Source organism: Zea mays, chromosome 5, assembly GCF_902167145.1.
Source record: "Zea mays cultivar B73 chromosome 5, Zm-B73-REFERENCE-NAM-5.0, whole genome shotgun sequence".
Taxonomy (NCBI): Eukaryota; Viridiplantae; Streptophyta; class Magnoliopsida; order Poales; family Poaceae; genus Zea; species Zea mays.
In genome coordinates, this window is record NC_050100.1 from 125,617,127 (window position 1) to 125,644,572 (window position 27,446).

Here is a 27,446-nt window from a genome sequence, read left to right on the forward strand (position 1 = left end):
TGGGGAAACGGTTGGGTGCTTGCAACTGCGGCAGCGGCCTGATGACCCATCTCCCTGCTTGCTTATGGAATCCCTGCTTTGATTGTTGGAGACAATCCGGAACCTCTGAGGAACCTGACATTGGTTCTTTTCTCTTCTTCTCTACCCAGTGGGCTACGATGCAGTCTTCCTGTGAAATGGCAAGGTTGACTAGTTCATTGTAGCTGTCAGCACGAACAGTGTTGAGGCGCTCACAGAGCTTGTGTTGAGTCCTCTTTGGAAACAGTCTCTCGTCTTCTCATCTGAAGTTGCATGATAACCCGCATATTGTCACAGGTCATTGAAGGCCTGGCCATATTGTAGCACGGTGTGGGTTCCCTGAGTCAGTGCCAAGAACTCATTAAGCTTGTGATCCAGTATCCCTGCAGGAATGTGGTGTCCTCTGAAAGTTGTCTTGAATTCCTCCCACGTCACCACGTGGTCAGCAGGTAACATGACGTGGAAATGGTCCCACCACGTACTTGCAGGTCCACGGAGCTGCTGTGCGGCGAAGCGAGTCTTTGCGGCGTCAGGGCAAGCTCCTGTGAGGAGTGGGAACTTAGACTCCACAACCCTGAGCCACACATCGGCGTCCAGCGGGTCCTCCACCTTGGTGAACTACGATGGTTGGGTGCTCAAGAACTCTTTATATGTAGCTACACCCGGTGGGCGTTGCTGCTGGCCTCCACCAAACTGCTGAGGGTAGGGCTGACACTGCACCAGCTGCTGCAGGATCTCATTTTGCTAAGCCATAAGTTCCTGTATTGTGGGAGCTGGGGGAGGTGGCAGGGGAACCTGCTCGTTCTGCCCGCGACGAGGTCTAGCTTCCATCTGAAATAGAAATTCTGTCGTTGTTACCTCGATTCATGGTTCCGAACAGAGACTTGATATCATGAGAAGAAAAAATGACATAAAATTACATCGAACCAAACGAGATAACATTCATTCATTCATTGCATCGTTCATAAAGTTTTCCCAGTTTACAACACATTAGGGGATCCACCCTAAAGCCTAGTTCAAAAGTTGGTACCAAAAACTAAGCTTACGTGGTCTTCCCACTCTCCTAACATGTTAAATCTAAGCCGTCTAACCATGATTGGTAGAGGAAACGCTGGATGCTGGTGAAGGGGGCACTCCGGAGGGAGCCGCGTTCGGACCGGAAGCTGGCTCTATTTCCTCGGGATCCTCCTCTCCCTTGCTGCCTGCCTCATTAGGGTTCATGTCTTGGTGGTGCATTTCTAGGTGAGTGTTGGCCTCCACAAGCTCTTCATGCACATCGTGGAGCTGGATTTCTAGGATATCGATGGTGTTATCCCGGATTTCCACCTGCTACTCCAGAGTCAGGATGCGCTGGTTCATTTGTTCCACCTGTAGATCTTTTTCCACCAACTCCAAAGACAAGTCGACTACGAAGTCCTCTCGATTGTCGAGGGTGATCTTTGTAGCCTGAGCGAGCCCAGTGAGGTGTGTCATGGTGTCGCTTTGCAAGGCCTACAGGCGGTACAGTGCGCTCATGCACTGGACGGTGATCCTCCCAACCTGGTCGGGATGCATGGCCCACACATCCTTCGCGTGACTCACTCTGTTGCACCACATTGGGTCATCCCTCTTATTGGCGGGGAAGAGTCCAAGTGGGTGCATCATCATCTCTAGGGGGTGATATCCACAGAAGGTCGTCAAAGCTTTTAGTGTTGCGGCATCAGTGGTGTCATCCGCCCTGAAGCCGACAGTCTTGGAATCTAGGGAACGCCACCCAGGCTGCAGAGGGTGAGACTCCAAGGTCAGCCAAACCCTACAACGTGGCACCCGATGCTCCTCATACAACTGCACCATGTCAGAGGGGGTGTGGGGTATCTAGTGGAGCAGAGCACCTCCCACAAGATAGAGGGAAAGCCCTTTCGGGAAAGGTAGTCAAAGCTGAAGCGAGTGTCTCCTCCATCGGTGGGGGTGGGTGAAGACATCTGTGAAAGAGGGTTAAGTGTAAGTGCTACGGTAGCGGTAAGGAGATAAGTGTGCTTAAGTTGAAAGGAGGTGGATCAACATAGATTTATCTATTCCAACTCATTTTCTTGCTACCCATTTTTAACTAATGTTGTTAGGGGTCATAATTCAATGCATTCTCTTCAACTTTTAATTATTCATGTTTTATAATGCATGCATGCTTGAATGAACGTCCTCTCATCGATCATAGGCATGCCTATCTACCCCACCATTCTTAAGGCCTTTCGTCCTAGGTCTCGCGTTCTAGTCATGACGATCCAACACTGGTTTCTAAGCAAATTTTTACTTTTAAAAGGTTGGTATTCATGATTTATTAATTTCTCTATAATGGTATTCGCTCCGATACCAGCTGTGGTAGAACTACCCGAATTATTCTAGCTTAAGTGCCCAAGTCGCACCTTAAAGGCAGCAACACACTTAAATCGGAATAAACCGTTTAGTTCTTCGGATCTCGTCCGATAGAGCCACTTACCAAGGATCGAGTACCATTAGCTCACACGATGGTGAGACTCAGAGAGAATACAATAAACATGAAACCCCAAATTAAAGTACTGGAGTTATTACATAAATCAGAGTTTGATAAAAGATAACAAGTTCTTAATAGTGCAGCGAATAATAAACAACATCGGTGCTGAGGAATAGGGCAAGGCCTAGCCCACTACTCCTCCTGGTCCTCTCCTGCCGAGGCGACATCCCACTCGACCGTCCAACCCGGTGGCAGGGTGGAGGGCCATGTCATACCATCAACCATGTCCTACAGTGTACCTATAAAAATGATGCCACAAGCAAGGCTGAGTATACTAATACTCAGCTGGACTTACCCGGTGTGAGGAGTCTACTCCTCTACATCTAGACCATGAAGCTATTTGGCTGAGGGGTTTGGTTTGCCAAAAGCACTAGCTAAGTCTAAAAACAATTTTAGCTTTTCCAGTTCTATCACAGTTAGTTAAGCTATGTTTGCTCCTCTCTAAGCATACATGGTAACAAGCATTTAATGCAATCAACATGTTATCTCAAGAATCCTCATTTCACTTTTTACTCGATGCAGTACAAGGGGTCAAGCAGTCTCATTAGCTGTGAGAAGCAGACAATTCCAATCGAGTTTTAACCTTGCAAGGTAAACCTAAACACACGACATGTAGGGGCACTCCGTCCCCACACATGTTAGCCGTCCCCATCGATTCCCTGGCAACAAAACAGGGCTCACGGCCTTGGCGTACAATGCTCCAATTGTCCCCGGCTGCCGCCGTGCAACGGCCGCACTTGTACCCACCATAGCTAGCATGGGAGACTCTGTCTCACGTCCAGTGAGGAGTAAAGTCTACGGGCAGGTTCAATCAGGTACTAGGCTTATCGGTTACCATATTTCCCGACATGTGTCTAGTACGTTCAAACACTTGACTCAGGTATCCGCACATTAATCCTTAATTCCACTCCCGTCTCATGGACAAGGCATCCACCCTGGATCCAAGTCCATAGACCATCATAGATCCCGTTATCAAGATGAATACAATCAATTCCTGACCTCGCGCGAGTGCTCGAAAAATCACTCGACTTCTACCAAGATCCCTAAATTAGCAAAGCAGCTACTTGACCTAACATACTAGTATCCATCTCAAAAAGGAATCCTGAGTTCATGCAACTAGGGTTTCAACCAACTCCTACACTTAAGTGCACATTACAACCCTACAAAAAGTAAGTGTAGTAAAATAGCATATATAAACGGTTATATATAAAACTGGGGCTTGCCTTCAATTGTGGGTGTAGCGGGAGATTCTTCGGCGACGAGTTTGGGAGCTGGTTCCCGAGCTTCTCCTTGATGTGGCTCTAGCTCTTTAATCAAGACGTCCACTCCATCCGCGAGATTGCAATCTAATGAATGCAAATTTATGAGTATGAATGCAACATAATTATCCATTTGTACATGTCTAAAGTGCATACTAGGTTTCAAGGATTTCTTCCTCTCTTTTTTTAACTTTTAAGGTCTTTTATAGGGTAGGTTGAACTACGCCTCTGTTTTAGAAATTTCCAAAAATCCTATAAAAATTACAGTGGCTTCCTATTGGCCTACACAAGTCTATCTCAAAACTTGAGGCCTAAACTGGAAGTGGTTTTCTCTGTACAAAAATATTAAAATCTAAGGCAGAGGGGTAGTTTGAACTACAACCCTTGAGTAGTAATGGATTCTGCCCTAATACTTATTTTTGCTGGTGTTTGTGGGTGATAATATGATTCTATTCTAAATTTTAGCCAAAAATACCTGATGGTTAATTAATGGTGATTTTCTAAAGTTTGGGGGCTTAGTGAGTGCTTTCTACTGCCACTCTATTTGAAAAATGTCAAAAAATACATTTCCCAATTTTTCTAGTTTCTTCTTTGCGCATGAGCAATCATTCCTAAAGTTGGTTATTTTTACTTAAAGGGAATGGGTTGTATGATTTCTTGGAATATATAATATTTCTCATGGGGCAGGAGTGGGGTGTATTCCACTGTACAACTACCTTAGTTTTATATGTTTCCCTTATAATACACATCATAAGCACTTAGGGAAAATAGGGTTGCTTACTGTTTCCCAATTTTACTCTTTATTTTTAATTATTTGAAGTATTGGCAATTTCCTAGTTTTATTTGTTTAACCCACTTACTGTGATATTCTGGGGTGGTTACTATTTTTACAGTGGTACAATAGTGGTCAAGGGTCTACTAGATTTTCCTCATTACTGTTGTATAAGTCCTATTATTTTTAACCATTATTTTTCTTAAGTACTCAATACCAAAATAAAATCATAACTTCGAGATCAGTACTGGCCTAGGGTTCCATATATTTTTCTCATGAGCTTTATCACTTAATCATGCTAGAAAAATAATATTGCTCTCTGGTTTTCATTTTTAGTGCCCTTTTCTATTTTTTCAAGGTTTGGATAAAAACATATCCTAAGGGATAAAATTTGTTTAATCTTCGGTACTGGGGTACTTAACATTTTTAAATAGTGTAACTACTGTTCAAATATCTCCATAAATTTTCTCAAGCTTAGTCTAAAAGTTTTTCTACCCTTTTCCCTATTTCCAAGGTTTAAGTTGTTTTTCTATTTAAATCAGAACTCTAAAAGTACTATAGGAAATATGGATTCTACTATTTTTACTTGGTAGATTACATTATGCAGAGCCTAGCAAAATTGGTTTGACAAATTTTGGATGAATAATACTCAAGTTATGCTTTTTCTAAGCCTGTTGTTGATTAAAAAGGATTTGAATTTTAAATGGAAACGGAAATCCACTTTGCGCTTGGGTCCCTGGCGTATTTTTCCTGCGTTCCTTACAGACGGGTCCCTGGGCTACTATATATTTGAGTCACTGACATTGCAGAAAAAACCCTGGCTTGTGAACTATATAACCGGCGCTCCTAACCTCACCAGAATACTAACCGCGGTGGAAGAAAAGTCGATTGTAACACTATAAAAACCATCAACTAAAATAATACATTTAATATTATTAATGATAATTATGGTAATAAATTTTCTTTATAATGGTTGATTTTTATTTTGCATCTAGAATAATTTTTTTATTTTATTTATGTTTGATTTTGGATGTTTAGTAGAAATTTTCTTCTTAATGAAAATCCAATTAAATAATATAATAATTATTGGTCTAAAAATAAATATTTTAGTTATAAATAATTTTGGTATAATTATTGTGAATTTGTTTAGAATTTTTAAAATATATTTATGTACATTTTGAAATAGAAAAGAAAGATCGAAACCCTAACCCTAGCCGGCCAAGCCAAGGCCCATTTAACCAAGCCGCCACCGCCCCCAAAACCCCCTCCCCTCCTCTCACTAGCAGGTGGGCCCCACAGGCCCCTTCTCCCTCCACTCCCTCTCCTTCCCCAACCGCGCAGCCGCCAGGGCGCGTGCGCGCCGCACGCCACCGCGCCCAGCCGGCCGAGCACCGCCCCGGTCGCCCGCACCCTGCTTCAATGACCGTGACTCCTCGGCTCGGGCGTAATTGGAGCACTCGAACCGGCGGCCGTTTCCCTTTCTTCCTCCCCATTACCTCCCCATTACAGAGGCCACCATTGATGTCCATTAATGGCGCCATGGCTGGCCGTTTCTCCCTCTCCCCGGCTCTCCTCTCCCCTTCCTCTCTCTATAAAAGCCGAGGCCGCGCCCACAGAGCTCTCCCTCCCCCACCCGAGCTCCCTCACTCCCTCCTCGTTCTCTCTCTCGCCGTCGCGCCGAGTTCGGACCGTCCGCCGGAACCATGCCGGTGTCGTGCCCCGGCCGCGTTGAACACCGCCGAGCCTCGTCGTTGTCGCTGCTCCGTCCCAGTTGTGCCTTGTCGTTTGCCCGGTCCCTGCGCGCCCGTTCCCCTCTACTTGACGCTGAGTCCCTCCCTGCGCACAAGCAAGAACCCAAGGTAGAAGAATGCGAGTTTTGCATTTTGGTCCCTGCGTGTTAATAAATTTAATTTTGAGATTTTCAGTTGAGAAAAGAGACTCCGATGTATACGTATAGCCGAAATCGAACCCCACAACAATATTTTGGATATGTGCATGATTTTATAATTTTAAAAATGAATATTGTCACTATTCACTACCTTGGTGATTTTCATACTAGAGAATGTTTACAAATTTAACTTCGCTTTAGTGTATGTGGAACGATAATTGTAGTAGTATTTGTAAGTGTAAATTTATTGGTATGAAGAGTAGAAGAAAATACTAGCCCACGTGTTTTCGGACCGATGAAAATAGATTTCTCTAAGTCAAAATACATGTGTTCATAAGTATAGCACTTAATTTCTTAGAATTAGTAAAATACTTGTTTATGTCAAAATAACCATGTTTATGTTATTAAAAGTCCAATTAATGATTTATATTGATTCTTAGAATATTAATGTTAGAAGAATCATAAATAAACCATTCTTAGCTATATGCATAATTTTTATTTAGAAATAAAAGGGATAAAACTTAGAAGTCTATTATTAGTAATAAAAAAATAATTGGTAATTATTTTCCATAAAGATTGTTAATATATGTTTATTTATATTTTACTAGATAGAACTAGTGACAAAATCACTAACTCATATTTTTTCACCAATAATGACTCACGATAGCAGTTATAATGAATTAATAAGTATTTACGCTTTAAGACGTATTTATGAGTATATGTGTATGTAATGGTGAATGATTATCCCTGTAATGGTGTATGTTTATTTATTTGGCGTACGTATTCTTTTGTATGTACGATACGCAAATCTATGATAGAAATGGACTGTGAGGTAGACGAACCAAACTCGTTCGAGGACGACCCACATGAAACTTTTGAGCAAGGCAAGTGGATTCTCCCTCTGCATATTCCATTTGTACCCAATTAATGCATATAATAATGTTTACTTTCTGGATATATTGCATAATTTGATGGGATTTTCCTAATTAAGGATTTCCTAGATTTACCAACTGTATTCCTTGATTACCCTAGGAAAATACTATGCTTCGCAAATTTGTTCTACCGCTCAACTTGATAATTTTGATGTCACTCATTATTGATATTAATGTATGGAAATGAAATTGGTATTATGGTGTGTAGGGGTCTTCTCCTCCGTCGAAGGTTCTCAAGGCAAAAACACCTTCGGCAAGACAGTACAAAGGCATGTGTGATACGAAGGTATAAGCCGAAGATGATGCGAACAAAAGCCGAAGCTATGACTGAAAGAGCTTTGGCTTGGTATTGTGATAAAACCGAAGGACGATACCGACTTAAAGAGGAAAATACTATATAGTCCTTAATAGTTTTGTCGGCGTTTCGAGACCGGGGGGTCCCTCGGGCCGACGAGTGAGTGTCGCCGCGTGCCCCAGCCCAGATGGGTCGAGCGCGAGGGCGAGCGCGAAGGGGGGAGAAGCGAGGCGGCCGGAGACCGGCGTGAGAGAGGTGGGAATCCCGCGGCCTTCGTGTTCGTCCCGCGCCCAGGTCGGGTGCGCTTGCAGTAGGGGGTTACAAGCGTCCACGCGGGTGAGGGAGCGAGCGGCTTCCAAGCGAGCGCCTGTCTCGTCCTCGTCCCCGCGCGGCCAACCCTCTCTAAGAGGGCCCTGGTCCTTCCTTTTATAGGCGTAAGGAGAGGATCCAGGTGTACAATGGGGGGTGTAGCAGAGTGCTACGTGTCTAGCGGAGGAGAGCTAGCGCCCTAAGTACATGCCGATGTGGCAGCCGGAGAGATTTTGGCACCCACATGGTGTGATGTCGTGGCCGTCGGAGGAGCGATGGAGCCTGGCGGAGGGACAGCTGTCGGAGCGGTTGAGTCCTTGCTGACGTCCTCTTGCTTCCGTAAGGGGGCTGAGAGCCGCCGTCGTCACGGAGTATGCGGGACGCCATCATTGCCTATCTGGCGGAGCTAGCCAGATGGGACACCGGTCTTGTTCCCTGCGGCCCGAGTCAGCTCGGGGTAGGGTGACGATGGCGCCTCCTGTTGACGTGGTTGGCCTGCGCCCTAGGTTGGGCGATGTGGAGGCTCCTCCGAAGCCGAGGTCGAGTCTGTCTTCCATGGCCGAGGCCGAGTCCGAGCCCTGGGTCGGGCGAGGCGGAGGCCGTCGGCAGAGGCCAGGGTGGAGTCCGAGCCCTGGGGTCGGGCGAAGCGGAGTTCGTCGTCTTCTGGGGCTGAGCCCGAGTCCGAGCCCTGGGTCGGGCGGAGCGGAGTTCGCCGTCTTCCGGGACTTAGCCCGAGTCCGAGCCCTGGGTCGGGCGGAGCGGAGTTTGCCATCTTCCGGGACTTAGCCCGAGTTCGAGCCCTGGGTCGGGCGCAGCGGAGTTCGCCGTCTTCCGGGACTTAGCCCGAGTCTGAGCCCTGGGTCGGGCGGAGCGGAGTTCGCCGTCTTCCGGGACTTAGCCCGAGTCCGAGCCCTGGGTCGGGCGGAGCGAAGTTCGCCGTCTTCCGGGACTTAGCCCGAGTCCGAGCCCTGGGTCGGGCGGAGCAGAGTTCGCCGTCTTCTGGGACATAGCCCGAGTCCGAGCCCTGAGTCGGGCGAAGCGGAGCTTCCTATGGTGCCTTTGGCAGGGCCTGACTGCCTGTCAGTCTCACTCTGTCAAGTGGCACTGCAGTCGGAGTGGCGCAGGCGGCGCTGTCCTTCTGTCAGGCCGGCTAGTGGAGCGGCGAAGTGATGGCGGTCACTTCGGATCTGCCGGGGGGCGCGCGTCAGGATAAAGGTGTCAGGCCACCTTTGCGTTAAATGCTCCTGCGATTTGGTCAGTCGGTGCGGCGATTTAGTCAGGGTTGCTTCTTAACGAAGGCAGGGCCTCGGGCGAGCCGGAAATATGTTCGCTGTAGGAGGGGGGCCTCGGGCGAGATGGAAATCCTCCAGGGTCGGCTGCCCTTGTCCGAGGCTAGGCTCGGGCGAGGCGTGATCGAGTCGCTCGAATGGACCGATCCCTGACTTAATCGCACCCATCAGGCCTTAGCAGCTTTATGCTGATGGGGGTTACCAGCTGAGAATTAGGAGTCTTGAGGGTACCCCTAATTATGGTCCCCGATAGTAGCCCCCGAGCCTCGAAGGGAGTGTTAGCACTCGCTTGGAGGCTTCCGTCGCACGTTTTTGCAAGGGGACCAGCCTTCCTCGGTTGCATTTTGTTCCGGTGAGTGCGCGCGAGCGCACCCGCCGGGTGTAGCCCCCGAGGCCTCGGAGGAGTGGTTTCACTCCTTCGAGGTCTTAATGCCTCGCGTAATGCTTCGGCTGGTCTGGTTGTTCCCTCATGCGAGCTGGCCGTAGCCCGGGTGTACGGTCGGGTCCCAAGTTCTCGGGCTGGTATGTTGACGCTGTCAACGGTTTGGCCGAAGCCGGGTTTGCGAGAGCAGCCCCCGAGCCTCTGCACAGGGCGAGAGGGCGATCAGGGACAGACTCGGCTTTTTTACATACGCCCCTGCGTCGCCTTTCCGCAAGGAGGAGGGGGGGAAAGCGCCATGTTGCCTCGATGGGCGCCGAACATGGTGTCTCCGGTGAGCTGCAAGCGGGTAATCCGAGTGGACGTCCGTGCCCCGTTCGTTAGGGGTCGGCTAGGGGCCCAGAGGCACGCCCAAAAGTACCTGTGGGTGATCTGCCGGACCCGGTCCCCTAGCGACGGGGTCCGAGGGCTCGATGCCTCCCTCTGATGGGATTTCGTTACAAGATCGCTCCCGCTGGTCTCGGAAATGTCCTAGGGTACCTCGGGAGCGCAGCCTGAGCCTTGGTTATGTATCGAACATACCCATGGTCATCCCTCGCTCGGCGTCTGAGGCGGCTGTGAACCCTTCGGGGGCCAGCCTTCGAACCCCTGATCAGTAATGGGCGCAGAGCCCGAGTAGCCTGAGGCGGCCGTGGAACCCTTCGGGGGGCCGGCCTTCGAACCTCTGACCAGTAGTGGGTGTAGGGCCCACGCGATTTGAGGCGGCTGTCGAACCCTTCGGGGGGCTAGCCTTCGAACCTCTGATCAGTAGGGAGGCTCGGAGCCTGGTTCCTTCACGGGGAAGGATCCTTTTCGGGGTATCCCTTTCCCGGTCCCTGTTGCAAGAGAGAGAGAAAGAGGAAAAAAGGAAAAGGATACGAAATCGAATGACGCGGCGTACCTTTTTTGGCGCGGTTATTACGGCGAAGGCGAAGCGTCGCCCGCTTCTCCTGCCAGAAGCGCCGCCTGTCCCGCCGCGGAGTTAATGCGACGGGGCGAGTGGTTGGCGGGGCGGCCGTTGCGCGTGCGCGAGCCGTTCGAGGAACGGCTGTTTCGCTTCGCGTTTTTGAATCCCGCGTCCGATCCGGGCGGAACGTTGGAACCGGCCTCGCCTTGGTCATTATATACCCGAAAGAGGGTATGGTTACGGTTCTTTGCTCCGCTTCCTGCCTCCCTCTTAGGTTTTCGCAACCCGAGAGACTTAGCTAGAGAAGAGGAAACCGCCCTTCCTGCCCCTTGCGCCGCCATCCCTTCCGCTCAGTGATGGCTGACCGGGTGACCATCATCCCGCCGCGCGATCCATGGCCTTTTTCCACGGTGACGGCGAGTGATCTGGAGGATCTGGTCGGCGAGGGTTTGCTTCGCCCTCTCACCGATGAGCAGCGACCGGAATGGATTCCTCCCGTGGGCGGAGCCACTCCGTCCCCACCGCCGGGGTACATCGTGAGCTTCATCTCCTTCCACGAGCGGGGATTCGGTGTGCCGGTGGGCCGCTTTATGCGGGCGATCCTGTACCACTATGGGGTGGAGTTGCACAACCTCACCCCCAACTCCATTTCGTAGGCCGCCATCTTCGTAGCGGTGTGCGAGGGGTACTTGGGGATCGCCCCCCATTGGGATTTGTGGACCCATCTCTTTTTCGCGGAGCTTTTTGCCTCGCTGACGGGGGAAAGGAAAGTCCGCGCAGCGATGCGGGCCGGTGGCTGCACCCTCCTGCTGAGGCAGTCGCGGGCATCGCTGTATATTCCTGCCATCCTCGCGTCCTCGAACAAGGGGTGGCAGCGCTGGTGGTTCTACCTCCAGAATGACGGCGAGTTGCTCCCGCCATTCTCCCAGCGAGTAGTCACCACTGCCACCGACGCTTGGCGCCACGGGACCCCGCACGAAAGACAGAAGAACCTCGAACCCCTTCTCCAGGCCTTGGAGGCGTTGCGGAAGGGGGGACTCACAGCTGTGGGAGTGATTGCCGCCATCCACCGTCGGAGGGTGCTTCCCTTGGCGGAGCGATGGCTGTCGCTTTTGGAGATGACCCCGGTGGCTGACTGGGAGGGCTCGCGGATGTCCCCTGATCCTCTTCCCTTCGACGCCCTCCAATGGCGGGTGTCCGTCGCGTTGGGGAAGCCGGACCCCCACGCCTTCTCCCAGCTTTTGATGCGCCCCGACCGAGGGTGCGTGACTCTGGTGAGTGTCCGCTCCTTCCTTCTTCATACATCGGGTTGCTCCTGGTTCTTATGATCGGGGTTTTTCCCCCTTTTTCAGGAGGTGGGGTGGCACAAGCCTTCCCTGCCACGGGTCCCGCAGGACGCGGTGGACCGAGCAGCGCGGCGGGTCACCGCGGAGGAGAAGAAGAAGAAGAAGGACGCGGAGAAGGCCTGGGCCTGCGAGCGGAGGCGGGCTCGAGACGCCTTGGAAAAGCTCCGTCGCAGGCAGGAGAGGGAGGGGCTCCCGAGGGAGCCGTCGCCGGAAACGCCCGACGACGACGACAATGATGAAGATGATGACGAGGAGGACGACATGGCCGCCCGCCTTGGCCTCAGTCCCGGCTTGGGGTTTGGCCAGGAGCCGTCAAGCCAGCCCCCGAGCGGGCTGACGCCGTCAGTCCCCGGAGTCGGGGCGTCGGGGTCCCGGCCCGAGGGGCGGGGGCAACCCGAGAGGGCACCTGACCCCTCGGCTGGAGGAGCTGAGGTGACCCCGGGGGGCCAGGCCAGGGCGTCTGCTCCCCGAGAGCCGCCGCTCGCGCCGGCAGCGCAGGGAGGCGATCCTCAGGTCACCGCGACAGTGCCTGGGCAATCTGCCCCCCGGGCGTCCAAAGCAAGGGTGGTGCCGAAGTTGCAGGCGAAGCGGACCTCGACGGCGGTTCCGGGGGCCGGGATCCAAGAGACTTCCCCCCAGGCACGGTGGATCATGGCCCGGAGCGGGTAAGTATCTCGGAATGTCTTCGTCCTGGCTTTCCATTCTTATGTCCCGACCGTGATTTTTCTTTTTCCCTCAGCAAGCGAAGCCATGGCCTAACCGACCTGGCACCCCGGAAGGCCCTTAAGACGACGCCGGCCTGTGCGGCCAGCGCCGCTCCGGGCCTTGCCGTTCAGCCGACCCTCCCGCAAGGCGTTCCACCGCAGGGGGCTCGGGCGGCACCGGTCGCCGTGGTTCAGGTTCCCGAGGCTGGCTCTTCTGCCGAGGCGGCTATTGTGATAGGGGAGGTGGCTGACGTTGACATGGTCCCGAGCCCACCGGACGTGCCGGCCATGCCGGCGCCTGCCGCTACCGAAGTCGCCGCCGTCCCAGTCGCAGAGCGACCGGTTGCTGCCGACGTCGAGACGGCTGATGCGTCGGCGCTTGGTGCCTCGGAAGAGGGGGGCGTGGAGGCGCGATCCGTCCCGCCGAGCGGCAGCCTCGTCGCTGTGCGGCAGAGCTCCGAGGGCCGGCGCCAGCTGCTCTGGTTCTGGACCCGTGAGGCCTCGGACCCCGTCTTCGTTCTCGACGATGAACGGGAGGACCAGTCCTGGGATGAGCTCCGCGAGTGTGCTGAAGCAACGGTGGGGTCGCTCCGGTCGTCGCTGGAGGTTTTCTGCAGGGACGTCCCCAAAATCCTCCAGGTAACGGTTTCAGGCATACCTTTTCTCTTCTGTGACCGAGGCGTTCTTCGTGACGCCCCGCTTCCTTCCCTCAGGATCTGACGGATCGGAGCGCCGCCAAGTCGTCGTTCATCCGCTGCGAGGTCGACGTTTGGGGCTCGCTGCGATCCCTGAGGACCTCGCTCGTCGGGGCTACTGCGCGCCTTTCTCAGCAGGGTGCCGAGGTAGCGGACCTCCAGTTGCTCTGCACTGACCTGAGAGCCGAGGCGGCAGCGGCGCGCGTGGAGGCGGCCGCGGCGCGCGCAGAAGCGCAACGGCAGCGGTCGGAGTTCGACCGGGTCGTCGAGGAGCGGGACCAATCTCGGGGCCGGGCTGCCGAGGCCGAAAGCCGGGCCGAAACCCTTGCAGCCGACTTAGCCGTAGCCCAGGTCGCGGCCTCGGAGCAGCGTGCTCGAGCCGGAGGTACGCCTTGGCCATCCTTGGTTCTCGTTCCTGTTTGTTTCCTCTGCTTGTGTTTGAGATCTTTCTTCTGGCTGTTCGCAGAGCTCGAGTCCGCCCTTGATGAGTCCGCCAAGGCACTTGCCGAGGCGCTTGCCAGGGCGGCCGAGCAGAGGGAGGCCGACCACGTGGCCATGTCCGAAGCCGTCTCGGACGTTTATCGGATCCTTGGCTCCGGCGACGTTCCCTCAGGAAGCTCCCCTCAAAGTCGCCTTCAAGCCTTGGGTGATCACGTGCGCGGTAGACTCCATGAGGCGCTACACCACGGCGTCAGGCGGGCCTTCGCGGTGCTCGCTTCCCACTACGTTGTGGACCTGGAGCGGGTTAGTGAGGGGTATTGTCTTCCTGACGAAGACGAAGCTGCCCTGGCAGAAGTCCAGCGGCTCGACGCGGTCGCCGCGGGTCCGAGCGCAGTGATGGCGACCACCTTTGAGGCGGAGATCCTCCCCCCTGCGCCGTCGTCGGAAGCCGAGATGGACTTTACCGAAGGCGGGGACGGAGCTGAAGGCGCGGCTCCTTCCCAAGGCGACGCCTAACTCCGTTGGAACATTTTCTGTTGGATGCGCGTGTGTCTTTCTGCGGCCGCTGAGGCCTGAACACTTTGTTTCCATTGCATGAAGTCGTACTCCTCTTCGTTTTATTTTTGTGTGTCCGGCTTTGCCTGTCAATAACAGGGTGGCTTCCCGAGTAGGGGTCATTTTTCGTGGCGGGTGATGAGTGAGGTGTCCCTAACCCGGAGGCATAGGAATTCCTCGGCTCAGTCGGCCTTGCCACTTACATGCACCCACGTTCGCTCCTTGGGGCCTTGCTTCTGACATAGCTGGGAGAACGCAAAAGCCTTTTTGACCGAAAATTTTGGATGCGGAGAGTTACACCCAATCTTGACGCAGAGGGGTTCCCCCCTTTTTAGCCCCCGAGGGAGGGTCGGGCTCCGCCGAGGCGAGGCTGACCCTTCCTTGACGACTGAAACTTGTGTGGGAGCGAGGTATACGAACAGCTTGAAAACATCTTAAGGGTAGAAGCGACATAGCTGTCGGATGTTCCAAGCGTTGCCGTAGACCTCGCCTTGACCGCCGGCCAGCTTGTACGTTCCGGGCTCTAGAACTTTGGCGATGACAAGCGGCCTTTCCCGGGGGTGCGTGTAGCCCCCGGGTGCCCCCAGCAAGGGCTCGGGGTGCTGTACGATGGTCGCGATCTTCTCCGGGTTGGCTTCGATGCCCCGCTTGGAGATGATGAACCCCAAGACCATGCCCTGGGGCACCCCGAGGATCCACCTTTCGGGGTTGAGCTTGACGCTTTTCGCCTCTTTTATGGACTTCGCCGCCATTAGCTTGTGGATCTCCTTGCCTATCGCTCTGCGCTTCTCCTCGTTGAATCGGCGCAGAGACTATTTGACGGGTCAGGCTTCGGCCCGAATATCCAGCGAGTGCTCGGCGACATCCCTCGGTATGCCGGGCATGTCCGAGGGACTCCACGCGAAGACGTCGGCGCTCGCGCGGAGGAAGTCGACGAGCACTGCTTCCTATTTGGGATCGAGCCCGGAGCCGATCCGGATTTGCATGGAGACGTCGCCACTGGGGTCGAGGGGGACGGCCTTAACCGTCTCCACTGGCTCAAAGTTGTCGGCGTGACGCTTCACGTCTGGCACCTCTTTGGAGAGGCTCTCCAGGTCGGCGATGAGGGCCTCGGCGTACTCCACACACTCCACGTCGCATTCGAACACGTGCTTGTACGTGGGGCCGACGGTGATGACCCCGTTGGGGCCCGGCATCTTGAGCTTCAGGTAGGTGTAGTTGGGGACGGCCATGAACTTCGCGTAGCATGGCCTTCCCAGTACCGCGTGGTAGGTTCCTCGGAACCCGACCACCTCGAACGTTTGGGTCTCCCTTCGGAAGTTGGAGGGCGTTCTGAAGCAGACGGGAAGGTCGAGTCGTCCGAGGGGCTGGACGCGCTTCCCGGGAATGATCCCGTGGAAGGGCGCAGCGCCTGCTCGGACGGAGGACAGATCGACGCGCAGGAGCCCGAGGGTCTCGGCGTAGATGATGTTGAGGCTGCTGCCTCCATCCATAAGGACCTTGGTGAGCCTGACATCGCCGATGACGGGGTCGACGACGAGCGGGTATTTCCCCGGGCTCAGCACGTGGTCGGGGTGGTCGGCTTGGTCGAAGGTGATGGGCTTGTCGGACCAGTCTAGGTAGACTGGCGCCGCCACCTTCACTGAGCAGACCTCCCGGCGCTCCTGCTTGCGGTGCCGAGCTGAGGCATTCGCCGCATGCCCACCGTAGATCATGAAGCAGTCGCGGACCTCGGGGAACTCTCCTGCTTGGTGATCTTCCTTCTTGTCGTCGTCGCGGGCCCTGCCACCCTCCGCGGGTGGCCCGGCCCTGTGGAAATGGCGCCGAAGCATGACGCACTCCTCAAGGGTGTGCTTGACGGGCCCCTGGTGATAGGGGCACGGCTCCTTGAGCATTTTGTCGAAGAGGTTGGCACCTCCGGGGGGTTTCCGAGGGTTCTTGTACTCGGCGGCGGCGACAAGGTCCGCGTCGGCGGCGTCGCGTTTCGCTTGCGACTTCTTCTTGCCTTTCTTCTTGGCGCCGCACTGAGTCGACGCCTCGGGAGCATCTTCCGGTGGGCGGCCCTGGGGCTGCTTGTCCTTTCGGAAGATAGCCTCGACTGCCTCTTGGCCGGAGGCGAACTTGGTGGTGATGTCCATCAGCTCGCTCGCCCTGGTGGGGGTCTTGCGACCCAACTTGCTCACCAGGTCGCGGCAGGGGGTGCCGGCGAGGAACGCGCCGATGACATCCGAGTCGGTGATGTTGGGCAGCTCGGTGCGCTGCTTCGAGAACCGCCGGATGTAGTCCTAGAGGGACTCTCCCGGCTGCTGCCGGCAGCTTCGGAGGTCCTAGGAATTCCCGGGGCGCACGTACGTGCCCTAGAAATTGCTGGCGAAAGCTTGGACTAGGTCGTCCCAGTTGGAGATCTGCCCCGGAGGCAGGTGCTCCAACCAGGCGCGAGCGGTGTCGGAGAGGAACAGGGGGAGGTTGCGGATGATGAGGTTGTCGTCGTCCATTCCACCCAGTTGGCAGGCCAGACGGTAGTCCGCGAGCCACAATTCCGGTCTCGTCTCCCCCGAGTACTTTGTGATAGTAGTCGGGGGTCGGAACCGGGTCGGGAACGGTGCCCGTCGGATGGCCCGGCTGAAGGCCTGTGGACCGGGTGGCTCGGGCGAGGGACTCCGATCCTCCCCGCTGTCGTAGCGTCCCCCACGCCTGGGGTGGTAGCCTCGGTGCACCCTCTCGTCGAGGTGGGCCCGACGGTCGCGATGATGGTGCTCGTTGCCGAGGCGGCCCGGGGCCGCAGGCGCGGTGTTGCGCGTGCGCACGGTGACCGAGGCTTCCCGCATGAATCGGGAAGTCGCGGCATGAGGTTCCGAGGGGTATCCCTGCCTTCGGGAGGCAGAGCTCTCGGCCCGTCGAACTACGGTGCCTTCCAGGAGATTTTTGAGCTCCCCCTGGATTCGCCGACCCTCGGTGGTTGATGGCTCCGGCATCGTGCAGAGAAGCATCGCTGCTGCAGCCAGGTTCTGGCCGACCCCACTAGATGCGGGTGGCGGCCTGACCCTGGCGTCGTCGGCGACGCGGTGCTGGAAACCCTGGGGCAGATGACGTATTTCTCCGGCCGGGGGTTGGCCCGCCCATGCCTGCCCGACGTCCCGGCGGATCGGCTCAAGCGCTCCTGTTCCCTCATCGAGCCTGGCCTGCACCCCGCGGACCTGCTCGAGCTGTGGGTCATGGCCCCCCGCCTGAACGGGGACCACAGCTAGCTCCCGTGGGATGTCAACGCGAGGCACCGGCCTAGGGAGATCACCATCCTCCGGCATGCCGAGATGATTGCCTTCGGAGGGACCCCCTAGATCGACGTGGAAACATTCGCGGCTTGGGCCGCAGTCCTCGTCGTCGAGGCTGCGGCTACCGTCGGAACAGTCGGAGAGGCAGTAGTCACATGCGGTCATGAAGTCCCGCATGGCACTTGGGTTGCCAAGTCCAGAGAAATCCCAACAGATGCTGGGGTCGTCGTCTTCCTCGGACCCAGAGGGCCCGTAGGTCGAGACGTCCGTCAACCGGTCCCAAGGCGACCGCATGCGAAACCCTAGAGGGTTTGGACTTGCCTCTACGAGAGCGCCCGCCAAAGCAAGGTCGCTAGGCGGGTTGAGGCTGAATCCGAATGACGTAGGATGGGAATCGGTCGGTACCTTTTGGTCGACGAGCGGCGATGAAGTCACGTCGAGGACTGACTGCATCGTCATCTCAGGTACGAGGGTGACGTCCAGCAGGCTCTCCGCGAGCGCGCTGGCGTCGTCTGCTTGCTCGGGATTGGCGTGTCGCGGGGAGACGGCGCTTGTCTTCGTCTCAAGCGCGAAGTCGATACCCGGTGCGCCCCTCGTTGGGGTGTCGGCGCTGTCGACTCGCTCGACAGCCAACGAGGCGCTGCCTCCTGCTTGGCCTTGGTTGCCCTGCCTTTCCCTCCGTCGACGGGGAAGAAAGCGGGACAAGCTCGGAGGTTATTCTTCCACCACACGGGGAAGACGTCGTCGATTCCGCCGCCGGCGGGCGGGCTGTCGGCCGCCATTGTCGTTGTCGCGCGGCGGTGGAAGGAGTATCATGTCGTAGCTGCCGTCGAAGGACATGAACTCAAGACTCCCGAAACGGAGCACCGTCCCGGGTTGGAGAGGTTGCTGGGGACTGCCCATCTGGAGCTTGACAGGAAGCTGTTCGTCAACACGCAGCAGGCCCCTACCTGGCGCGCCAACTGTCGGCGTTTCGAGACCGGGGGGTCCCTCGGGCCGACGAGTGAGTGTCGCCGCGTGCCCCAGCCCAGATGGGTCGAGCGCGAGGGTGAGCGCGAAGGGGGGAGAAGCGAGGCGGCCGGAGACCGGCGTAAGAGAGGTGGGAATCCCGCGGCCTTCGTGTTCGTCCCGCGCCCAGGTCGGGTGCGCTTGCAGTAGGGGGTTACAAGCGTCCACGCGGGTGAGGGAGCGAGCGGCTTCCAAGCGAGCGCCTGTCTCATCCTCGTCCCCGCGCGGCCAACCCTCTCTAAGAGGGCCCCGGTCCTTCCTTTTATAGGCGTAAGGAGAGGATCCAGGTGTACAATGGGGGGTGTAGCAGAGTGCTACGTGTCTAGCGGAGGAGAGCTAGCGCCCTAAGTACATGCCGATGTGGCAGCCGGAGAGATTTTGGCACCCACCTGGTGTGATGTCGTGGCCGTCGGAGGAGCGATGGAGCCTGGCGGAGGGACAGCTGTCGGAGCGGTTGAGTCCTTGCTGACGTCCTCTTGCTTCCGTAAGGGGGCTGAGAGCCGCCGTCGTCACGGAGTATGCGGGACGCCATCATTGCCTATCTGGCAGAGCTAGCCAGATGGGACACCGGTCTTGTTCCCTGCGGCCCGAGTCAGCTCGGGGTAGGGTGATGATGGCGCCTCCTGTTGACGTGGCTGGCCTGCGCCCTAGGTTGGGCAATGTGGAGGCTCCTCCGAAGCCGAGGTCGAGTCTGTCTTCTATGGCCGAGGCCGAGTCCGAGCCCCTGGGTCGGGCGAGGCGGAGGCCGTCGGCAGAGGCCAGGGCGGAGTCTGAGCCCTGGGGTCGGGCAAAGCGGAGTTCGTCGTCTTCTGGGGCTGAGCCCGAGTCCGAGCCCTGGGTCGGGCGGAGCGGAGTTCGCCGTCTTCCGGGACTTAGCCCGAGTCCGAGCCCTGGGTCAGGCGGAGCGGAGTTCGCCGTCTTCCGGGACTTAGCCCGAGTCCGAGCCCTGGGTCGGGCGGAGCGGAGTTCGCCGTCTTCCGGGACTTAGCCCGAGTTCGAGCCCTAGGTCGGGCGGAGCGGAGTTCGCCGTCTTCCGGGACTTAGCCCGAGTCTGAGCCCTAGGTCGGGCGGAACGAAGTTTGCCGTCTTCCGGGACTTAGCCCGAGTCTGAGCCCTGGGTCGGGCGGAGCGGAGTTCGCCGTCTTCCGGGACTTAGCCCGAGTCCGAGCCCTGGGTCGGGCGAAGCGGAGCTTCCTATGGTGCCTTTGGCAGTGCCTGACTGCCAGTCAGTCTCACTCTGTCCAGTGGCACTGCAGTCGGAGTGGCGCAGGCGACGCTGTCCTTCTGTCAGGCCGGCTAGTGGAGCGGCGAAGTGACGGCGGTCACTTCGGCTCTACCGGGGGGCGCGCGTCAGGATAAAGGTGTCAGGCCACCTTTCCGTTAAATGCTCCTGCGATTTGGTCGGTCGGTGCGGCGATTTAGTCAGGGTTGCTTCTTAACGAAGGAAGGGCCTCGGGCGAGCCGGAAATATGTTCGCCGTAGGAGGGGGGCCTCGGGCGAGATGGAAATCCTCCGGGGTCGGCTGCCCTTGTCCGAGGCTAGGCTCGGGCGAGGCGTGATCGAGTCGCTCGAATGGACCGATCCCTGACTTAATCGCACCCATCAGGCCTTAGCAGCTTTATGCTGATGGGGGTTACCAGCTGAGAATTAGGAGTCTTGAGGGTACCCCTAATTATGGTCCCCGACAAGTTTACATTATGATTATAATTAGTTAATAGGGCCATGGATGTAATTTTGTCCGGATCACGTCTCGTGCCTATAAATAGATGAACAGTGCCCCCGTACTATTCACGCTGGATTGTAATCACTCTTGCGTCACACTCGCATTTTCACCTTCTGACAAGCCGAAGGTTTAATGTAATGTGAATATTACGAATATTTATTCATGTTTATGAAAGGAGAATATAAATAATCTATTGATATACCATTATTATTTATATAATTTTATATTTCTTATATGTCCATTTATATTTGTTTGCTAAGATGATGAAGGTATGTCCTTCATGACCTTCGTCTGAAGATCATTAAACCCGAAAGGAGATAATGAATCGATGGACGAAGGTCTTTAATCATTAACAATTGTGTTGCTTTGTTCTTGATAGCATTTGAGAACAAGTGACCAACATTGTCTTTAATAGCATTTGAGAACAAGTGACCAACATTGGTGCCCACCTCCGGTGAACTCACTTCCACAGTTGCGACGATGGCTTCGCAAAACAACCAAGCTGTAGCACCTTCGGCCACAAAGCTGGTGCTCCTAATCACAGGCAGCTCAAGTTCTGAACCACCCAACAAGAAGCAGAAGAAAGAAGCGCAGAGAAGAGTACAACATGTTGGGGTGCAAGGACCCTTCATCAAGTCCATGTGGTCTCACATTCCAATTACCTTCTCTCAGGAAGACCTTCAGCTCAAGGATTATCCTCACAACGATGCAATGGTCATATCTTGTGTCATCAAGGGATTTTTGGTCCACAATGTCTTGGTAGACACAGGCAGTGCAACGGATATCATCTTTGCAAAGGCTTTCAGGCAAATGCAAGAGGCAGAGGACAAGATACATGATGCAACACACCCTCTTTGTGGCTTCGGAGGAAGACAGATTGTGGCACTTGGCAAGATAACAAAGCAGGTTACCTTCGGTTATGTTCACAACACAAGAATAGAATAGGTTATCTTTGACATTGTTGACATGGAGTATCCATACAATGCAATCATTGGTCGAGGGACGCTTAATGCCTTCGAAGCAATACTTCATCCAGCATATCTTTGCATGAAGATACCTTCGGAACAAGGGCCCATTGTTGTACACGAGAGTCAAGAAGCCGCCAGGAGGGCTGAAGGGAGTTGGACGGATTCGAAGGCTATTCATAATATAGATGAAGCCGAAGCTTATCAGCAGTATAAGCACAAAAGATAGAAGGCTGCTTCAGTAGATCAGTAGAAGCCTATGCTCTTGTGTGAAGACATAGAAGAGCAAAAAGTATTGTTGGGATCTCAGCTATCTGGTGAACAGGAAAAGACTTTGCTAAGATTCTTGTTCAACAACAAAGATGTCTTTGCTTGGACAGCTAATGATCTTTGTGGTGTCAATAGATACGTCATTGAGCATTCACTCAATGTGGACCCGTCCTTCAGACCAAGAAAGCAGAGGCTTCGGAAAATGTCCGATGATAAAGCCGAAGGTGCACGAAATTGTAGCTCCCCAGTCCTCTGGGACTCAAATGTGATACAATTACTAGTCCCAGGAGGCTAGTAAACACATTTATACAACATATGATTCCAGATCTGCTTAAACGAGACAAACCTATAAAGGTGGCGATCAACTTTACGAGTTGGTCCACAACTCGGGACATATCATCAGAGTGGGGCTGAAGCAGCCCGATATACACAGCGAAGCAAATCAGCGGTCCAACAGCCATAGGCAAGGTTGGGAACAAGCATAACTCTTACCCGATCAGCGATCTCCTTCTCTGAAAAACAACAAATAAGCAAGGGTGAGTACTTACGTACTCCACAGCCCACCTTCACCCATGAAATGGGGAAATCAGATATAATGCATGGAATATGTGGAGCTCAGGATATTTTGTAGAAACATCAATTTTTTATGCAGGGTTGTTTTGTAAAACATTTTGTATTTTTCAAAGCGCATCCTATCCCAAAGGAGCAGGAAGTTTTTCAATATTAGAACAAAATCCCCTGGACTAAACCATCTAGGTATCTCAGCAGTTTCCCACTGGTTTTCATTTTCAAAAACAGCTACTAAACTTCCTGTCCACCATAGCTCACGGCTCAACCGCCGGACCTTTTAAAACCACTTTTCAAAAGCATTTTTGGAAAACAAAACACTAATTTTCATACCACACCAGACTCGTCCATTTCAGTGGACACGGACTATTCGAATAGGTTTGAACTCTGCGAAGAGGTGTACACTTTACCCACTAGTCTAGTTTCTGCAATCTCACCGTCGTGAGACCCGAATGCTGAATCTCTCTCTTTCCTTGTACGTCCTTACCTTAACGGTTATATCGGAAGGAGTCAGGCCACCGCCATGTCCAAACCGGACAAAACATTCCCCCCTCCTTATCCTCCCGGTGCTCCCCAGCCATCATACCCTGGGGTTTGGACCGTACGAGTTCAGATTGAGTGACTGCCCATACAGTCTCGAGTGGTTGTACTTGTCATGAGTACTGGTAGTGAAGGATGACAAACCGGTCCTTATATGAGGGGACAATCCTTCTGCTCACACCTAACCCGGCTGAGCCAACACCTGAGGCCCTCCCCTAAACCAGGGAGTCCCTGATCATCCCATTCAAAAGGTGATAAGGGTGACAACACTTCATCATACCCATTTTGAAAAGCATTTTCTTTTGAAAACTCACACCTTTTCTCAAATCATTTGTAACAAAGATATCAAGGAGTATAAAGATTAATTGCGGCAAGCAGCTGGGTGGCCATAATAACTTGTCTCAAAATCATATCATGCATAAAATAATAGGTTTAGGGTTGTGGTTGAAAAAGCATAGGTAATTTATGCATCAAAGTGATCCAGTGAGCTTGCCGTGCTTATCCGGCGAAAGGGGGGAGCTCGAGGAACTGGCTTTTAGCTCCACCGCCTGGCGTAGACTTGCAGATCCGACCTTCACAAGACGGCACGAACGCTCTGATAACTATGCAACATGAACAAGCAAACATACAAACCAGCAAGTATACCAACAAATATTTAGTATAGTGGTCAGAATGGCGATATATGAATGGGTAGAGTCTTGAGCAGAATCTGTGTCATGTGGTGTTGTGATATTACTGGTGGTGGAGTGGAGGTGCTTACCAGGAGAGTGGACTCACTACAAAAAAATGGTTTTGTATGACAAAAGTAAAGTGTCATGTTTAGTACAAAATTTGTCATAAAAAGCATCTTATGACGAAAATGTTGCGTCATAAGGGTCGTCATATAACGACCGTCACATTATGTACCTTGTGACGACTGTTCAGAGTACCGTCACATAATGTCATCACCTTTTGTGACGGCTACGTTCGTCCGTCACATATTGGTGCTATATATGACGGTGTTATCTGTCACATTTTTTCCAGTCAACGCGTCACCTAATGTTGGGATCGTCACTTATGGCACCCACATACAGTGACCATACAGTGATGACACACTGAGCTCTCATGATAGCTCACAGAATCATAATACACAGAAAAGCCATCATACACAACATTCTCATCACAAGTCATACACAATTCTAGCACACTAGTTCTTCCACAACAGAGGTTCAAACATACAAAGGTTCCACCACAAAGGTTTGAAGCATTCAAACAGATTGCACGTAGCTCTGACAAAGTTCTAACCACAGATATGTTCTAGCAAGGTAGAAAAACCTTAAGCAAAGGCATCATCCTCAGACTTGGTATGCATCCCTACCTCAATCTTTCTGAAGTTTCAGGACAGCTCGTAGCAGTGCATTGGTCTCTTCAAACTTGGTATGCATCCCCTTCACTTCCTCTTGGGTCTGGCGCAGCAAACTTTGGTTTTCTTCAAGTGCGGCCTGTTGAGCTTGTAGTTGTGCTTGCAACTCTTCCTACTTCCTAGCAGCTTCCTCTCTTTCAGCTTGGAGTTTTTCCTCAAACTGATATAAGATTTCTTCAAGTGCGGCCAGTTGAGCATATAAAAAACTTGGGATATAAGATTTGCCATGAAATATTGGTACATGCCAACAGCAATACAACATAGTCAAATAATGACTGACAGTTTAAGAAAAAGAACACATGAACATGCATCAATGCTGCCTAGACAGGTCAAGACTAATAACATGGCCTAAAGAAACCCTAGTACTGATGATGATCATGTTTGATGACATAGCAATTGTCCTGCTGTTTTCTATTTTAGATGGTCACCAAAAAAGAATTGGAGCATAAGCACCTATGGATTATACCTCATTTAGCACAACGCAAATATTATGAACATGGGAGCTCATCTCAGAAATCAGATGGCCAATCTCAGAATTAGCTACTCAATCAACACCAAAACCAAGACCGTCAGCTTCAAACGACCGTCGCAGACGAGATGGTATGGTAGCAGCCAGCACTCACCAGTAGAAATTTATATCAGGATATGCAAATTTTCAACTTTTACCCCTTAGAGCAACTCCAAAAGAACACTAAAAATTTGTTTGCTAAAACGTCTTATTGGGGCTGATGAAAAAATATTCTCGCTAAAAACAATTTAAATCCACATCAGACTGCTAATAACTAATCCCTAATAATTTTGAAACAGATCCCGTAGGTCATGGCTTGCCTATTTGGGCCAACTCGTTTGTGTCATGGGCTCGTATGTGCTGCAGGTCGGTAGTCATCGTTGTTCATAGCTCCTGTGCATCGCTTGGTCATCCCTACTAAACAAAACTGAAATTGACCACAAGCTGGCACTGACTGAAACTAACATTAACTGAAAACCAAATGGTCAATTTCAGAAAATATACACTGAAATTGACCACAAGCTGACACTGACTAAAATTAAGTAACCTGAAGTATTCATATCAAATCCCAGGTACTATGCACAAACTGAACAAGGTATTGCAATTTGGTAAACATTATGAGTGAGCTTCAGTTCTCAAGGCACAAGTTTCAATTCTGAAAGCGCCATAACGAATTAATGAGCGAGCCGCCATGTATGGATGGATAATAATAAGAACTATGTAGATTCAACACAAAGGCACATAGACTAAGCAAGAGGGTGGGGAAATTAAAATTGTCACATTCTTATCTAACCAACTGAACTAAATAGACTAACCAACTAAACTTCATATATAGACTTAGGCTGAGAGATATGAAGTTGAGAAGGAAAAGTTCATCAAGACAACTGTTGCATTTAGGAAGCAGTAATAATTTAGTTGCTAGTAAACTCCAGTAATTGACATTGATAGCAAACTCCAAAAATCTATAACGCACATTATGCATAATCTCTCTACATAGAGATAGAATGCACGATTACTACCAAGTGCACAAGTAAAGTAACATATGTGGTAAAATTTTAGATGGATTTACCTTGTCTAATGAATCGGACATGAATGGATCAAAAAAAGACAGAACCATTGGACATGAAAGCGAAACATAAACCTCCGTGTTTGGAGACTGACACAAAGCATCAGCGATGCTAATCATGGATTCCTCCTGCGACCCCAATCAGACACAAACACAAGTAGCCACGTTCCTACCCTAAACACCCAGTTTCATGCCTTTAGCCGCTAGCTTGAAGGATGAACAGAAGGCCACGTCGCTGCATCCGAAGGGGAATGAAAATGGATCTGCGATGTTTTTCACCAATAAATGTCTTTAGTGTTATTTTAAGGTTTCTCTTGGAGTTGCTCTTACCTGTTTCTTGTCCCTGGACCTCGCTGCGGACTCTTGGTTCTTCTTCATGCGCTTCTGCCGCTGCATCACGGCGCAGTCCGCGTGGTCCAGAAGCGCCCGCTTCCCGCCTCCCCTCACGCCGCCCACTCCCCCCGCCACTCTCCCTGCCGCATCTCTGTCACCGTCAGGGAACCCCAGCGCCATGTTCCCCTCCATCACCGCCGCCCTACCGCAGGAATCCCTGGCAAGGAAATCCTCTAGCGTCATCTCCACGGCGCCGCTGCCGCCGGAGCTGGCGGCGGGAGGGATAGGGAGGACGGGCGTGGGGAGCCCTCCAGCGACGGAGATCTCCTTCCACACCTCCTCCGACGTCCGCCGAGCCGCAGCCTCCGGGGCTGCCAGGGAGGGCTCCGCCGGGCCGACGCCGGCGCTTTCGGCGGCGGCAGCGTTGACGGCCTCGGGGTCGTAGATGTTACGGATGATGTCGTCCATGTTCATCGATCTAACGCCGCTGCTCTTGAATCGCGCGAGGTCCGCGGACGAGCCCGCCCCGGCGTGCTGCGGCGGAGATGACGACGCCATCACCCGTGACGACGCCATGCGCCGGGGCCGCGACCCACGTCCCAGCAAGAGAGGCGAAAGGGGGAAAACTCACAGTCGACCAACACAGGCTCTCGCTTTCCACTCTTCGGCGTATTTGTTGCTGCGCTGTTTCTTCTTGCGGCCTTGCGGGTGTCCCGCTGATATGAATCTACAATACCCCTCGATGCGCAGCTTGCCGGAGCCCAGCGCCGCCCTGAGGATGGCCGGCTCCTCCCCTGCGCTGCCGGTGGTGGGCGCGGGTGGCGTGGTGGGCGCGGGTGGCGGCGCTAGGTTGAGGGGATGGAGAGGACTGGACTAGTCTGCCGTGGTGAGCAGCCGAGAGGATACGGTAGGAGGGGAATTTTGGTCATCTTGGGCGGGAGATGGGAAAGTGAATGCGATCAACAGAAAGGGGTACGGTCCTTTTTTGGAAAAAACATAAAGTGACGCCGCCAAATCATCACATAAAGACACATCTAAGCGTCATAAAAGTAAAACCGTCTACCGGCTTCTAGCGCCTGACAATATATGACGAATCTTTGTACCCTTATGTGACAACAAAAACACTATCGTCATAAAATCTTCATGGCCTCATGAAATTATGACGACTCAAAAAATTCCATCATATTATGTGACATTATATGACGATAACTGACCTTGTCATTAGGTATTTTGTCATAAAAGGACAAATTTCTTGTAGTGACTGGAGGCGAAGCGACACTATACATGTAGCTAGCGGAGCGGAGTATCTGAGTGGGTGGGGGTTTGCCTTGGCTGAGGGTGTTGAGTGTGTGGAGAGGGAGAGGGTAGCTAGGTCTATTTATAGCTGGGTGTATGTGGTGTAGTATAGTAAAGTTCACTGTTGGTGAGAATACTGAC

The 27,446-nt window shown here is 53.0% G+C and overlaps 1 protein-coding gene across 1 annotated transcript; it reads right to left on the minus strand.

Annotated features, from left to right (window-relative positions):
• Positions 1 to 309: 309 nt before the first annotated feature.
• Positions 310 to 26,585, minus strand: LOC103628426 (bZIP transcription factor 12). The gene is made up of 2 exons (XM_008648629.3): positions 26,007 to 26,585; positions 310 to 636 (listed from the first exon to the last, which is right to left on the minus strand). Exons 1-2 carry the CDS (start codon positions 26,583 to 26,585, stop codon positions 310 to 312), a joined length of 906 nt encoding a protein of 301 aa, XP_008646851.3.
• Between the last annotated feature and the right edge of the window lie 861 nt (positions 26,586 to 27,446).

Coding starts and splice junctions, on each gene's coding strand:
- LOC103628426 (XM_008648629.3), bottom strand. CDS start 26,585: ATGGCGTCGTCACGGGTGATGGCGTCGTCATCTCCGCCGCAGCACGCC. Junction 637..26,006: donor GGTCCAGGGACAAGAAACAG/GTAAGAGCAACT, acceptor CAACCATCGTAG/TTCACCAAGGTGGAGGACCC.